The sequence below is a fragment of the Gymnoscopelus braueri genome, assembly GCF_963280865.1.
Source record: "Gymnoscopelus braueri genome assembly, chromosome: 17".
Taxonomy (NCBI): Eukaryota; Metazoa; Chordata; class Actinopteri; order Myctophiformes; family Myctophidae; genus Gymnoscopelus; species Gymnoscopelus braueri.
Window position 1 is genome coordinate 18,231,589 of NC_137617.1, and position 17,281 is coordinate 18,248,869.

General features: G+C 42.5%; 1 protein-coding gene across 1 annotated transcript; it reads left to right on the forward strand.

The window, feature by feature from the left end:
- The first annotated feature begins 2,440 nt into the window (after nucleotides 1-2,440).
- rfng (RFNG O-fucosylpeptide 3-beta-N-acetylglucosaminyltransferase) lies at nucleotides 2,441-17,098 on the forward strand. Its single transcript, XM_080455262.1, has 9 exons — nucleotides 2,441-2,873; nucleotides 6,170-6,777; nucleotides 12,533-12,578; nucleotides 13,155-13,257; nucleotides 14,273-14,426; nucleotides 14,788-14,873; nucleotides 15,210-15,375; nucleotides 15,565-15,650; nucleotides 16,023-17,098. The coding sequence occupies exons 2-9, from the start codon at nucleotides 6,271-6,273 to the stop codon at nucleotides 16,087-16,089; spliced, it is 1,215 nt and encodes a 404-aa protein (XP_080311388.1). The 5' UTR covers nucleotides 2,441-2,873; nucleotides 6,170-6,270; the 3' UTR covers nucleotides 16,090-17,098.
- The last annotated feature ends 183 nt before the right edge of the window (nucleotides 17,099-17,281 follow it).

The following is a 17,281-nucleotide window of genomic DNA, read 5'->3' on the forward strand; positions in this document are numbered from 1 at the left end:
TCACACACTAGCAATCAGACAGTTATGGCTCAAATGGCAAAGAAAACTGAGATAGACGTTCTGGCATTCCAGCCCTCATGGATAAATTTTGTTTATGTTTTGAAATTTTGGAGAGACTAAACATAAGGGCTCTTATATCCGGCGGAGGCACAACATATGTATAGCCTACAACCGGAACTGACGCCCACTCTCGTTTTTACCAATGATACTAATTAAGGCTCTGTTCCAATCTGGTCAAACAGAGTCAGGGTGCTGATACTGTGCATGTTGGCTCACTGGAAACATTCTGCTACACCAGAGGGTCTCAAAGTATGGTACCCCCATGGTTCCTTGAGCGGGTTCCAAATGGCCCCTTATGGGTGCGTAACTCTGAAAGTGTAGAAATGGAACCAAATTGACCATTTGGGTCCCTTTGTACACTCCCAGAGTTATGGGATCCTTGAAGTAAAAAGGATCCACTGTGCTACACGGAACAGAGCCTTAATCTTATCTTACTATCTTACTATCTTATCTTACTATCTTATCTTACTATTTTACTACTATATAATTGACAAAAGCTCCGAAAGTTCGTGCGGGATTCGCAAGCACAGGATCACTCCACATAACTCCAAGACCCGCCACAGACTGTTGATCAGAGCTCTGGCTATGTTTTAGGCTCCTCACCCCACCTGGATCAGTGATCAGACTCTCGGCTTGATTGATTTTGCGATTTGCCTATCAGACCCTCAGCCTGATCTGGCAGGTTGCCATAGCAACCAGATACAGGCAGTCTGACCTCCTTATCACATGACCACGGTTGGGAGGTTGGGACTAGACTAGAGGTTAGGGCCGCAAAGCAAAGCGGGGAGGGAGGAGAGGAGAGGGGAGGAGACGAGAGGAGAGGCCAGAGGGGACGGACTTCGCATGACGTGTGTGCAGAGTGACTATAGGCCAGTGCTGTCTGGACCAACCTCGGATCGGGCCTAGATGTGAGGGCCGCGAAGCGGCCCTGACATCTAGTTAGTATAATTGGTAAGACCTGTGAAGCTTGTGGAAAGCCAACATCTTAACCACTAGCCTACAGGGGAATTTCCCCTTGACTTGGGGAGATATTAGGCTTTTGGTCATCAGGCAGGTTCTGAGCCACTACTGCTACATAAGGAAGAGGCCCAATTTCTTTCCAATATGGCTGCTGCTGTGTAATATGCATATAGCCTATTGGGACTGACATGATACACTTGTCTGTCTGTCTAACATTTGATCAATATACAATAAAAAGTATAAATGCACAATATATCGGCACAATATATATATATTTACATTATATGATTGAAAATGTTTCATACATTGTCAGGCAGCATACCTTAAACAGTGGGTATCTGGATAATATAATTATGAAGTATATAGACCTTAAGCCCTAGAAAGAAAGAATGGCTGTGATATTACATTAACACTTGTAGTGTTCCATCTGTAGGCCCACTCACCCAATAATGCTGCGACTTGGGGTCAGCTGTGTCATCTAGTTTCATAGGTGCCATTTAATTACCCCGCACGCACTTGTGTGCCCCATGATATATATACAATGTCCTGGAGGAAATGTGGTCCGTGTGAAACTCGTGGAAAAGTGGTGATACTTTACACTAAATACACGTTTTCTGCCAGAACCTTTAAATGTATATGAAACTAGAGGACAATATCTCGTGTTTTACAAAATACGAGGGTTTATTTTTAAAGAAGAATTAGAAGAATCTGAGAAATGTGTAGAAGATTCAATGACAGTTAGTGGCGCTAAAATGCTGCGGTTGGTAGAACATGCCGGGCATAAAGTAATGAAGAAGAAGAGGTCCCACCATCTATGGATGCATTACATGTCACCGCCTCCAGGCGGCGCGAAATTGCAGAGTTTATTATGTGGTCGATTTCAGAGGGACAAACTAGAGTTGCCATGTCCGCTTATTATAAGCGACGTTGGGCTTGTTTTTTTCTGGTAAGTTGCTTGTAAATATTGGTAGTTGCGTCGGGTTGCAGTTTTTTGGGCTTGTTTCTAAAGTGTAGTTGAGACATTTTCATGTCAAGAACCCCCAAATGAATATGTATTTATTACTAGTCGTCTGTGTGTGTGTGTGTGTGTGTGGACCCCATCTGAAAATATTTTATGACAGGGACCCCCATACAAGATTTGTGTTGTTTCAAAAATATTCCACATTTTTTAAATTTTCTTCAAGATTGTTGTGTGCGTGTGCGTGTGCGTGTGCGTGTGTGAAAATAGCAGATCTACAAGCTCAAAACGCGTCGCAGCTATTTTTTAAAGGGCGAAATCAAGCTTCTTTTGTGCTTGTTTTCATAGACCTGGTTGCTTGTTTCTTTCTCAAAACCTGGCAACGCTGATTTTATGTCACCGCCGCCAGGCGGCGCTAAACTGCAGAGTTATTATTATGTGGTCGATTTTCAGGGACAAACAAAACAATAATCAAGAGCAAGTAGCGAGGAGGAGGAGGAGGTAGAGCTTCGTTGAATGGGCTGTTGTTACGTGAGGACGTCCTGACTCTGACAGTGGCAGCGAATTACAGCGATATCATCCATTAGTTGATGAATCATCGGGATTGACAATCCGAAGGGCTTGACGAAGAGGAGCTGCATGTGAGCAGCAGCAGTCATCAAAGTTTAGGCGCTGCATCAAAAAGTCACGAACAAAAAACAGAACGATCAGACCCACTTCTCTAGTCTTCCTCTTCACTCTTCAGGTTTGAATCAACGTTATCACATCCGACCGACGTGATTCCTTCACCAACTTACAGTCGATCGTTGCCGTTTAACATCGGGAATCAACGGGAGGTTGGAGGATGGTCGGGAAAAGACAACAGATTCGTGCTCCCCCGGCAGATTATTTCACGGTAGGTCAGTTCATCGTGGCCATTTGCGTGAGGTAACGTCACATGCACACTGACTGTCACTGCAACATTTGTCTGCACATACAAATCGAGAGATTCTTGCACGATTGCAAAATCCTGCATGGTGTCACACATTTCGAAATGTGATCAAAAGTTCACAGCAAGCAGCCAAGCTGGTTGAGCAAGAGAGGCTAAGAGCTGTGCAGGGTTACAGGCTGAGGCCATGCACTGCAATCTGCAATGCAATGCATGCTGTATGACTGTGACATTTAAACCAGTGGTTCTCAAACTTTTTCAGGTCAAGGACCCCCAAATTGACACTTATTAGCCCGCGGACCCCCATTTCAAAAGATATATAGGGACCCCCATAAGAGGAGATTTTTTTTTACGGCTCTATAGCAGTGATTCTCAACCATTTTAATTTCAAGGACCCCCAGTTTGACATGCATTAGGGCTACAGACCCCCATTTAATGGCATTTCTATCACTTGGACCGCAATTTATATTGTAAAATCATGTCAATTTAACTCTGAGAGTGTACAAATGGAACCAAATAGTCCATTTGGTGCCTAATCTATCATTTAGCTGGGGACCCCCTGGAACTCCCTCAAAGACCCCTGGGGGTCCCCGGACCCCACTTTGAGAACCAATGATTTAAACAGTGCGTGGTGGGGAGAGTACTCACATTTTTTACTTAAGTAAAAGTATCATTCTATCAATACTGCAATGTAGAAATACTCTGTTACAAGTAAAAGTCCGGAACTAAAATTGACCCGACTAAAAGTGCAAAAGTATTGTGGTATGGTATCTGTTGTGTGCCTAACTTAATACTTAATTAGTTAGTGCAGTATACTTTTAAGTACAGACGTAAAAGTAATCATTATGCAGAATAATGTCCCATTTCACAAGCTTTCAAATGGATACAAATCTTTTGCAAATAGCAGATCTACAAGCACAATGTGAGCTATTTTCAAATGGCCGAAATGTATATAGGGCTGAAGTGGTTGAAGTATGTTTTTGTAATAATCAAAATCTACAAAGTAACTAGTAACTAAAGTTTTCATATAATTGTAGTGGAGTAAAAGTACAATATTTGCCTTTGAGATGTAGTGGAGTAGAAGTAAAAGTATTGAAAATTGGAAACACTCAAGTAAAGTAAAAAAAAAAAAAAACCTATACATTATACTCAAGTACAGTACTTGAGTACATGTTTAGTTACTTTGCACCACTGGTCAGTTGTTGTCATTCTATTCTGATAATTGCTAAACAACATGCCTGTGTTCTTGGTCTTGGTAGAGATGCATTTAAACCACACTGTGACAACAGTGCTGTGACAACAGTGGTACCTTTCTCGTAAGCCTTAACACTTGCTTAAAACTATATGGCTTTACTTTTATTATAGCCATGCCGTAGCATTCAACTGTTTCAGTAACGTTAGCTTTAACTCGATTGCTGCTGAGTAATTATATTATATGCTTTACTAAGGATTCATTCATCACCGTTTGCTGAGTTGGCATGTTCGATGAGCTATCCCAAAATAACAGCTCTTCAGGAAACTGACCTCTGGGTGGAAACGATCACATGTAATAACCAGTGGTAAAGTAACTATACATGTGCTCAAGTAAAGTACTGTACTTAAGTACAATTTTTAGGTATTCTTTACTTTCTTCTGTATTTACAATTTTAAATACTTCTACCCCACTACAGTACGTCTCAGAGGAAAATATTGTACCTTTACTCCACTACAATTATATGAACATTTTAGTTACTAGTTACTTTGTAGATTTTTATTATTATTACAAAACACTTCAGCCCTATATATATTTTGGCCATTTGAAAATAGCAGATCTACAAGCTCACAATGCTTTGTGATGCGACGCATCGTGAGATTGTACTGTAGATCGACTATTTTCAAAAGATTTCTTGAACTTGTGAAATGGGACATTCTGCATAATGAGTACTTTCTACTTGTAACAGAGTACTTCTACATTGCAGTATCGATACTATAAAAAAAATGAAGTACTTTTTCCACCACATGTAATAACACTCACTGGCAAATTGGTGCCATTTGAAAGGAAATCTTAATTCACTCACTAAGCCTTGCAAAAGCAAGTGTTTGGTTGATTTAAGTGTGCTCCCAGCCTCTGCCCGTTACTTGGTAATGATGGATCCATCTCTGGTTTGGAAGTAATTTAAAGAGGGCGACTATGTGGGGGTTAGAAATCTCAATCACTAACAGATGCTTCATAGACTATTTGTGTCTGCCACAGGCAATGGATTGTTAAATTACTGAGTAATATAACTGTTGTGACAGGCTCAGAAATAACAGATGTATAACTCTCTTTCCCCAGTGTTTTCCCCCTAGCCCTTGCTCTCCATCTTTAAATAATGTGTGTGTGTGTGTGTGTGTGTGTGTGTGTGTGTGTGTGTGTGTGTGTGTGTGTGTGTGTGTGTGTGTGTGTGTGTGTGTGTGTGTGTGTGTGTGTGTGTGTGTGTGTGTGTGTGTGTGTGTGTGTGTGTGTGACATTTTTTTCTTATAAAAAGTATTGAAGGACACTCATTTGTCACAGGTCTGCTGTAATGTGATTGTCACCAGTTCTTGTCTGTCCATTAGGACCACTGGGACACCACGGGACCTGACAACAATGTAATATGGGTGTAAAGGATCCGAAACGGAACCAGAAACCGCAATCCTAAATCGTGGTTCTATCTTCCCAAACCACAGTTTGGGAAGACGATATAAAACTATATAAACATTTATTTTCACTCCAAGTCTAATCAAAACAAAATAGGTCTGAAATACAAGCGTTTACAAATATAGGCGTGACCAACTTGGGGGTGGATGAAATAATGGAGTGCTCTGAGAGGCTGTGTAAACAAAAAAACGAGTGATACTGAGTGTTAGTGAACTGTGAATTTTGAGAATCGTTACAGCCTTATTAACAACCAGGCCAGGGGTCTTCAACAGGGGGTCCGGGACCCCTAGGGGGTCCTCCAAATCTTTTTGTGATAGGATTTATTTTTTACATTAACCACTTGAACCCTAGCATCCTTTTTCTGAGGAGAACTTTAGCCAAAAATAGCAGATCTACAAGCGTGAGGCATTGTGAGCTTGTAGATCTGCTATTTTTGGCAAAGAGGTATAGGCGTAGAGGGGAAAAAAAGTAGACCTAATTTAATAGTTATATAGAGGGGGTCCCTGCTTCATCTCTCTCTCAGCTAGGGGGTCCCTGGCCTGAAAACGTTGAAGACCCCTGAACTAGGCTATGCTCTTCTTGAATTCATTTGTGTTTTCCGTAGGTTTCCAAATGATGTCATAAGGATGGGACACAGGGGCACGGGGAGTGAAGCCAGTGCCGGCGGCTGATAAGCGCCGCCTGCCCATCCATTGGCCATTCAGGATGCACGTAGCTTCAGTGGGCGTCAGCAAGCACTGCTTCGTGTTTTCTCTCGCATTCTGTGGCCTCCTGCTGCTCCTCATCCCTGCCCTCCAGCCTCCAACACGCCAGGGGGATCTGCCCCAGCCCCGGCCCCATGCCGGGCCTGGGCGGGCGGGCAAGGGCTCGGCCGACACCCAGGGCAACCCTGGAGGTTTGGATGGGGAATCGCCGTTGGACGTAGAGCTGACTGGGAGTTCATTGGGACGGGGGAGAGGTTCTGGTGACCGGGGCCGTGGCATAAACAGAGATGACACCCACAGATTGGGCCCCGGGAGGGGTGCAGAGTCCCGTAGACGCCCAGAACAAGTGCGTCTCCCTGGAGGAAAAGGTGGTGGACATGTAGGGTCCAGATCAAGGGACCCATTGGAGCTGAAAGACATTTTCATTGCTGTGAAAACGACCAAGAAGTATCACAAGTCCAGGCTGGAGCTGCTGTTTCAGACCTGGGTGTCCCAAGCCAAAGAACAGGTATGGAGAAGACATAACGATTTGACTCAAATGGATACAGGGATGCATGCAGCCGATTGGTCACCACAGTCAGTCCCTTATTGTACTGAACAATGAAAATTGTTCAAAAAATGTAGAATGAAAGTAGAATTAGAAATCCTGCTTTAAATTTCAGACTACCATTATTTGCTCTAGGGTCCAAAACAGTTCTATTCAGTTACCGGTACATTTTATTCTAGTGCACTGGCAAATCACAGCAATTTCTCTTAAGACACTTTACGTGTAGAGCAGAGACCTAATGTTTCCTCCCTGAGCAAGCATTTGATGACAGTAACAAGGAAAAACTCCCCTTTAGCAGGAAGAAACCAAGCAGAACCCGACTCTAGGGCAGTGTTTCCCATTTTTATGGGTCGCGAGTAATTGTTTGTTTGTTTGTTAGTTTGTGTGCATTACCTACACATGTTTTCTTCATCATTATTTCAAAAGGATTTCCAAAATAAATTTAGAAAATCCATAAATGTCAAAAACAAGTAAGAAATAGTGACAATGGCCCATCTACAAACTATAGATCTGCTATTTTCACTATGTAATTCACTATGTATTTTTGTATGTTTGGGTCCCGGGGAAACGCCAAATGTATCTCTGCTCTAGGGTGTGCGGCAGCCACCTACCTTGACTATGTTGTTGGGAAGGGGGAGGGAGACACGAGATGGACAACAACAATATGGGATATGGGATAATAACACCAACAACGATACTAACAGCTATAATGACAACAATAACTATAATAACACCTGTATAATAACAGCCCGCAGTAAAATTCCGTGGAAACCCTCGATCTGCAGCCGCGGGGCCCACAATAACGATACCTGGGAGGTAGAATAACAATACGCAGCTGTGTTACATGGAAAACCTTGATCGCCGCAGCCGGGGGTCCGCAATCATGATCTATGAGGGCCTGCGAAAAGAGAAAGCACAAAAAGTCTCCAGAATTTGAGTTTGTGACATGCATTGATGGAACTCAATGGCATTCAATTACACATGTAATTTGTGTAGATAAAGCTAGGACTCTGCACAGGCTACACTTTCGTTACACATTACTTAGAAGTCGCATTTTGACCTCATGGAGCCGTGCACTGCAATACCATTCAGCAATCTTGGGTCTTCTTTGGTTCGCGGTATGCTATTGGAAACATTAAATCTGTCAGTTCCATGCTGTCAGCAGGACATAATATTCAGACCACATCTTTAAGAAACGCAGCCAAAGTTTATATAAACAGAACATTCCTCCAACCATGTATTGGCTCCTGTGGTGATAGTGTGAAAATAGATTACGACATAAATTTATCATGACCCTCGTTCAAAGACAACTGAAAAAGCAGCCATCCTGTGTCATGCAGTGATGTATGAATTAGCCTTAAAGGGGCTGCAAGTGCCATGTTTTGTTAAAATAAGTGTTAAATGGCTCTATATTCACTACATATACTGTAAGTGTTTGTTCAGTAATGGTGGTCTCCCCATCTTTCCAGATCTTTAGTTAACAGCAAATACATTTTTAGGTCGGGATACCAATTGTATCCAGCTGAAAATTTGTTTTCTGTTTACTTTGATTGATTGATTGAATACTTTATTAGCAGTTTGAAAACGGTACAGCCAGGGGGCTTGTTTCCATTGTGGTCCATTGTACTCAGTTACAACCAAAGAGCTGAAGACATGGGGAGACTCATGTTACTGAACAAATGCTGTCTAGCAATCAGAATAAAGATCTTTTAACATTTTAACAAAACAAAAAAACAGTGTAGCTTTGAGGCTGATTGGCTTCCACTGGCTTTGTATTGGCCTCATTTTATACGTCCTTATTAATCCGTGCTTTAACTTGGTGTCTTTGAGTGTTTGAGTCATTTTTGGGTGTGCCCTGATCCCCACATGGAGATTCCTCTGCTGATAATGTGGTTAGGATGTCCTCAATGAGAGCCATCAAAACTGTTATTGAAGAATAAATCTTTGCTCTCTCCACCCCTCATCTATCAGTCCCGAGAGAGCGTGCGTGCGTGCGTGTGGGCGTGTACACATGCATGCAAGATGGAAAGGCATGGCCCAGGGTACACAACGGCTGGGGAAACTGTATGTGTGGTGTTCTTCAAGTTCTATATACTTAGTTGTAGGACACAGCTTAAATAGCCACTCTCCAAGCTCACAACACGTCACGGCCATGTGACACATTGTGAGCTTGCAGATCTGCTGATTTTTACAATTGTGCTCACTTTTCATTTTTCTGAAAATGTTTCCCAAAATAGGGAGGCCAGGATGAAAGTGGTTAATGTGTGTGCTGTTAGTGGACAGTTCTACCAGAGGACCATGAGCCTCCACAGCGACCCAAGTCTGGGACACACATGTGGTGCTAGAACAGTGTGCACTGTTTGTTCTCTCACTGCAGGAATCTCTGCCTCCCCCCCTTGCCCACCCCTCTACACACACTGTGCGTGCGTGCGTGCGGCACACACAGCCTCTGACCACAACTAAAAAAGTTGGGGTATAGAGAGTTGAGCTGAAAGTTGGGTGGTGGTGTATGATGGATAGGGGGGGAAGTCAAGGGGACAGAGGAGAGGAGTGGGATTTGTACTGGGTGGTACTGGTCTCTCTCAGGGAGGACAGCCAAACAAGACACTCTCTCCAAGAACGCATGGGCGTTTTGAAAGCTACGTTATGCTATGAGCCAAGTTGTTTACAATGTTTGTATTGCTTGTGTGCTTGTGTGCCTGTGTGCGTGTGTGTGTGTGTGTGTGTGTGTGTGTGTGTGTGTGCTGCGTGTGTGCATGCATGTGTCTAACTATCTATGTCCGGGCTCATTTAAGCTTGTGTTACCTCACCATTATCACACAGCTCCTCTATACTTTCCATGACATTTAGCCTGGCAGAATGATGTGGCCTGTTTCTCTTGGCTGTCAACACACTTGACACCTTCACGCTGCTCACAAGCGTCAAATCCAAGTCAATGGGCCAAGTAAAAAAATGTTTTCCAAAATACTACCTTTTTTTGTTTTTTTTTGTTTTGAGTGGCTACGTTTGTAAGCAACGTAATCATTTCTGTTTTGGGAGCCATAAACACCATTAGCGGTAGGTTCCGCCATCATCGGACAAAGAGCCCCAGTGTTCAGGGAAGGAGATTTAACTGGAGAAAACAGACACACCGCCCCAGTTTAGCCTGGAAATGTCACAGGATGGAGCAACTTCAGGAGAACTCAAACCAGTTGTATTCGTGTTTACGCAACCATTCTACACTGGTTTTTGAGAAGGGTCTGGTTAATAAAGGACCTCATTGTGTCAAGGGCGGACATGAAGTGACCACTTTACTCCAAATGGGTGCAAGTGGTTATAGCTTTAAAGGTGGCGTTATGTTTACTTCCAGACCAGTAAAGTCTAGCCACTCATTTTTATGAGTGCACATAAAAAGGCGGTTTGTATGTGATTTAGATCTGATGCGTTAGTCCCATTATTTGTTTGACATATAGTCCAAGTTGCACACATGATGGGTATTTTCTAACGGAGACAGACAGCAGACAATTTATAGGAGTCCAAGCAATGTCAAGTAAAAGGAGACCTTTAGCCGTATGCCTCATTTTGATGGCATGTGAAGTTTAAAGCGTGCCTGCTGGGCTTGTTTAACCTTGGTGAAACTTTAAAGAGTGTGGGGATGCACCCCTGACCCCTCCGTCTGCCTCGTACTGTATGACTTGTCTGGTTAGTGTTAACCTCGCGTTCTGCTGTCAGGAGGAGCACTCTATGAAGAAAAAACATAAAGGAACCACTGACTCACAACGAAGTTGAGACCTGTGGAAAATAGAGTCCTTCAGTGAACAAGGCCTTTACTAGATGACATTGAAGTGGATGGAATGTTTTGAAAGAAACTGAAACAACATTTTGACAATTTCATGGCTTGGTTTATGAAATTCATATGATAATATTTGGCTGACTTAATGTGTTTGGATTCAACAATCCAAGTGTTGCGTCAGCCATCGGTACAGTTGACGCCAGATCAACCAGTAGGAAACTAGCGCTGTGGTTTACCCCACTTGGCAGCCATTTCGCTAGTAGTTTTCTTTCAGTGATCCAACTCTCCAACAAACTACACACCAGAAAACCGGAACTCTTGCCGGCACTGCACACAGCCCTGCAAGACGGCATTGGAAATTGACTCGTCTGAAAGTCTCGCCTTGTGACAGTGCACTTATCCTTCGCCGCACACCGAAAATAGACGATCTACAACACGCGCAAGCCTGTAGATCCCTATTTTCATCCCTTTAGCTTGTCAGGCCCTGCATGGATGGAAAGCGTGCGCTTCTCCTGACATGCCTGTAGTGTTCTGCTCCAAGCCTGGCAAAGATAACTAGTGTCATGAGCTCAGGAAAGAGAGTGCATGCCACCAGTGCCACCACCAGATCAGGCAAAAGAAAAAATGAGCTGAGAGGAGAGAAGTTTCCCCACCGTGACAGGTGGGCATAAATGGAAATGTTTTGAAAGGGAAGATGGATGAGTGGAGTGATAAACTAGTTTGGGATGTCCGGGAGGTGTTTGTTTGCGACTCTGCGCGTGTGTATATTTTGGCTGGACAAGGTTTGGGAGAAAATGGAGCCAGAGCCAAGAGAGAAAGAGCTAAACAGAGTTTGCTGGCCAAGACTGAGACCTTCTCGCTGTTGCCTCGTATCAAACCAAATAACCCCCTTGTAAATCAGCAGACAGACAGATAGTTCTGTAGACCAAACATTCTCTGTCAATGCTCTCACACACACTCCCCCTCATATATACTGGCATGTAGCACGCCCTCTGGTGCAGCCCCAGTATTTATTACACTGTTCACTTAACCTCCAGTACTGAAACCACTTTATTTACCTGCCCTAATTATATGTACATATTATAACTTAATTAGAGATGAATGGAGCCTAGGGACATCAAATATTAGAGATAAGGCACCGGAATTAGGGAGAGCGTGTGTGTGTGTGTGTGTGTGTGTGTGTGTGTGTGTGTGTGTGTGTGTGTGTGTGTGTGTGTGTGTGTGTGTGTGTGTGTGTGTGTGTGTGTGTGTGTGTGTGTGTGTGTGTGTGTGTGTGTGTGTGTGTGTGTGTGTGTGTGTGTGTGTGTGTGTGTGTGTGTGTGTGTGTGTGTGTGTGAATTCAATTTCAAAGGAGTTTTTTTGGCATGAGAAAATGTACGTTTACTTTGCCAAAGCAAGTGTCAAAACATAATACAACTATTTAGAAAGTATGTACAGTTGGAGGGGGTACAGCATTGTGTAAACAGAGCTATGTCACATTGCAAGGTTATATGTTGGCAAGGGTAGCTTGGTATAAAGCTTTTTGAAACAAAAGACGGCAATATTTCAGAAATTTGCAGTAACTTGTGGGACAATTAGCAGCATTTCCCCCAAAACTATTAAAATAGTATACAAAAAGCCTCAGATTTCAAATGTGTTTAAAGGTTGTAGCTCCGTTTATATGTGCATCAGATCTTGCTACTGTGTTCGCACAAGCAACATGAACTTTTTTCTCTCTACCTTTCACTTTTCCCTTTTTCTCATTCACCTTCTGTGCCTACCACTCGTTTATTATTCCTCTCCCTCCGTCTTTACCCTGGTCCATGTTCTGCATAAACATCCCACTGGGAAAACAATGGACCGGTTCATTGTGGCCTTGGAGGCGGGGTGGGGTTGGGGGGGGTGTGAGTAGTTTGTTCTCAGATGGGAGCGGTGTATAACAGTGGGAGTTCTTGTCTGTTTCAGACCTTCATCTTCACTGATGGTGAGGACAAGGATCTGCAGAGAGCAGGTGAGATTCTGACGAGTGTACACGACAATGCTTGAAGTACAGACCCCCGGGGCATCCTGGTCAACAAAGTTTATAGGGTTTTAAGAGCCTGAGAGGATGCGAGCTCTACTCAAACAAATGTCTTACTGTGTACACTACACGGTCTTTTACAGGATTTCCAGTACTCAGAAATGTCCTTCGGGTACCAGCACGGGTAGCAAATAGAACGACATGCGTTTCAGAACAAAGCCGCCTTCATTTTTATACAATATAAAATGAAAATGGAAGTGGCTCTTCTATAGAGACCCATGCGCGAGGTATACCATTTAAACACTGTACACTAAATAAACCTTCATTAGATTCAGCAACACTAGAAATGTAGTAGTAATACCACATGATTTGCGGTATGTCTATACAATTATTTTGATGAAACATGACTTTGTGCTGATATGCGTACATTGTTCTGTTTGCCACCGTACCTAAAGGACATTTCTGTGAGGGCTACTAACCCCTATCTGACTGTAAAAGAAATGAAGCAAAAGCAGTATATACCGGTAGTACATACTAGTATCTTGTCGCTTCCTCTCTCATCCCCAGGTACCAACATCATCAACACTAACTGTTCAGCAGCGCACACTCGACAAGCTCTCTGCTGTAAGATGTCAGTGGAGTATGACAAGTTCATCGAATCTCAGAAAAAGTGAGTCTCGTCTCTCGCCCTGTAGTCTCCCACTCCCCCAAGACAATGACTACCAAATAGTAGCTACACCACATTAACCCTGGCATCTCTATTTTGGGGCATGTCATTAAAGAATGAAAAAAGATAATCATCATTTTTTATTCTAGTATTGGATCTACAAGATCACAACACTGCTTAAGTGGTTAAAGTGATTGTAGAACTTTGAGTTGTAAAGCTAGTGCTACATGGGTATACGTCTAAATATTGATCATAATCTTTATAGGTTGCTTCTGATCCACAAACTGGAATTAATTATTCCATTCACTCTCACTGTATCCTATATGAAAATAAAATTGCCTAATGGGTCAGTGGGCCCACTTGGGGGGCCCTCTAGCGGTCCGAACCTCTAGTGCCGAAAAAGGCCTTCTTTGCTCTGTAGCTAATGCTATATAAGCACAAGACAAAATTCTCACGGTTTCTATATTTGGTTTATTACAAACACTTCATTCAGTCCATATGTGCTGAGCAGATTCACATGAGAACAGCGAATCTCACATTCACGTTCTATGTATGTACTATGTTTATTTGGTTAGAAAAATCAGCAGATGGGGCTTGTTAAGTATTTATATGCACTTGGAGCCCTACCAGTGACAGACGGTAGAAACGCAGTGCACTTGACATGGGTCTGTGGTTTTGAAAAGCCTAAATGCTATGTTGATACAGTTTACCTTCACAGCTGCCTGGTGAGAGGAATCAAGGAAGCAATATCATGTAAAATGTCAATACTAACTTGTGTTTTCCAAATGTGTATTTCACATTGGATTAGTATTCAAACATGGAAAGCGCACTCTCTGTAAGGTGCTGATGCATAATTTATGCATCCTAATCCCAGCAGCCTAATGATCTTTCCCACTTTCGTTGCGTTTCATTAAACTCCTGCCATCCGCTCTTAAGCTATTTGGTTAACAGACCAGTAATTTAAATATCGGTAGATTGGGTCTAACCGCTGTGATTCTGACCCGTCTCTCTCCTGCAGGTGGTTTTGCCATGTGGATGATGACAACTATGTGATCCTTCCCAGCCTGCTGCAGCTACTGTCCTCCTACCATCACAGTCAGGATGTCTACCTGGGCCGGCCCAGTCTGGACCACCCAATAGAGGCTGCAGAGAGGGTCAAGAGTGACGGATCGGTCAGTTGCATTTAGCACTGAAACTTAATTCCATAATCAAATAATCTGTTAACAATTTTTCTAATTCAGATTGAATTTAGACCATATTATGATGGTGAAATAAGGTAGTAAAGTACAAAATGATGGTTAACATTAATCAGGAGTTTTCCAAACAGACAAATTGCTTAATATGTTTATCCAGCAGTTCAAAACATAACTTTTCATTTTATAATGTGTGTCTTGTGTGTCTATATTTCTCCACCTCATCCCTGTATCAGTCTCATTTGGCCCCTGCTTATTCAAAATTTTCATGTAGAATTTTTATATGCCTCCAATCTGCTGTTCTTGTGCTTACCCTTGGCCCGATTTAATCTTTTATTAGGTTTCTGTGAAGTTCTGGTTCGCCACAGGTGGTGCTGGGTTCTGCATCAGCCGAGGTTTGGCGCTGAAGATGAGTCCATGGGCCAGGTAAGTGGTGGTTTGTCCTGCTCCTGGTTAGGCCGGTAACAATTATTACATTACGTAACAAAATGTAATTTTTATTCATAGATTCCAAAGTTCAATGCCAAAGAGCACAATTAAATCGGCCCTATCTATCGTACCAGCTAAATCCAGGTTGGATGCTATGGTGCTACATTTTCCAACAGAGAGGATTAATTGGAAGAATTTCAGAGCCTGTACCGCTTTCTGTGGGAAATTACCGTTTTTGGTCAAGCCTTTGGACACTACAAGATCTATTCAAGGACATTGTACTGTACTCATGGAGCTATTTTAAATGACGCTGTCTGTTTCTTTGTTCCCCAGTCTGGGAAACTTCATCAGCACGGCGGAGAAGATCCGACTCCCTGACGACTGCACTATTGGTTATATTATAGAAGCTTTGCTGGAGGTGATGCTGACACACACACACCTGTTCCATTCTCACCTAGAGAACCTACAGAAGCTGCCTATCGACACAGTGTTGGAGCAGGTATGTGTGTGCATGTGCATGCATGCTTTTAGGTTTGTGTAAGTGGGGATCAGTCTTAAAGCAATGGTGAATTATGAGAGAAATCATGTGAGATAATTTGACTGATGTTAGATGTAAGATTTATTGGCTTCGGTTCTGTCCATCAGATACTTTTAATAATGGAGTTCAAATGTGTGTGTTGTGTGTCAGGTGACTCTGAGCTACGGGGGTTTTGAGAACAGAAGGAACGTGGTCAGCATTGGAGGACCTTTCTCCCTGACTGAGGACCCCACACGGTAAACCCAAATGAATAATACGCATTATGTGGACTGTACAGTGACCCACACATCCTATCGTTCTTTTGTGAGGAGGACATCACCACCAGCCTATGTAAAAAATAAATACATGTAATTTTAAGTAAGCTAGATGGCGTTTTGCAAGCGCATAGAGAGCAAGCTCTGGAAACACAACACATTGGGAAGAGTTGTCAAATTTCAACTAAAGGAAGTTATGTCCTATGTTGGATTCAGATTTCAAATCAGTGAAGTTGCTCTTAATTACTCTAGCAAGCACTTACAGTCGCACTTACAGTAGTATCATCATGTGCTCGAAACTTTGACCAAACTTGTGAAAATGTTCATTTATTAACTCTCTCTCTCTCTCTCCAGGTTTAAGACAGTCCACTGCCTCCTGTATCCAGATACTGACTGGTGTTCTAGGATGAAGCCACACTAAGACGCACTACAATGAAACCCACTACATTTGCATAACTCACCACTGAATCACACTACTACACCTTTATCTCGCACACCACTCTGCTCTGTCCAGACCATAGTACATGTGGGTCCCTTCCTTTGCACCCTTAACCAAAGTGACCGAGTGATTGATTGCCTTTTCAGCTTTGTTTATTAGCAGTATTCCTGAACAGTCCAAACACCCACCGCACACTGAAGAGAAGCTTTTCCAGAACCCTGTTCCCTCAGTGCATCATCACTGAACATTGGGAAAGTTGCCATAGCAGTATGATTCATTTTCCATAGCAGTATAATTCACCAACCTTTGTTCTTGACTGCTCTACCATCCCAAAGTGTTTTGGTGGAGTGTGGGGGGCATATGAATGATAGTTTAGGTACTTTTTTAAAGAAGCTGAGCTGAGATTATTTATTTTTTGGTGCCTGCCTTCAGTGAGAGAATACATACTCTAAACGAAACTCTAAAGTGTTTGTGTGAGAATGGCTGCCGCTCCTTTTTTACTTGCTTTCTCATGTAAATTTCTACCTAGTGTGTATGTGTATGCATGCATGTGCACACATTAATTTCACACTCTGTCTCAATTGTCCTCACAGCTTCATATTCTCTCCCAAATGCCGTTATTTATCATTACATCCAACAGGCCTGTTTTTATTGTTTTTAATTTGCACTACTTGTTTTGAAGTTGTCAATCCCTGTATCCTATGCTCTGTGTACGACTTGTTACAGTGTTGGTGTAAATATGAATTTGTGTGTCTGTGTGTGTCTATGTGTGTGACTGTTCAAACACACTAAAAGCCAAATCCAGAACACCTAGTAACTATCTGTCTGTATGTTTGTCAATCTGTCTCACTGCAGGTCAGTGGATGAAACGGAGCTAAATGTATTCGCTTTTTGCCATGGCTTGACTAATATTTCCTCCTGTGTTTTTGTACCCTTTTGTTAAGTATTGCCATTTTGATAAAAAATAAAAGTGTTTTTCTGCTTTAGCAAAGGCCTGTATTGGGTGTGAATTTGTTCCAGAATTTGTAGATTATTTAACAGTTGGTGCATGCTTTAGCTTTGCATGGTTCTTCGAAAGAATGCCCTATGTTTCTTGGCACCCTATTAACAGTCTTGAATACAGACTAAATCACATCATCTGTTATTGGAATGTAATAGTATCAGATTTATGTTA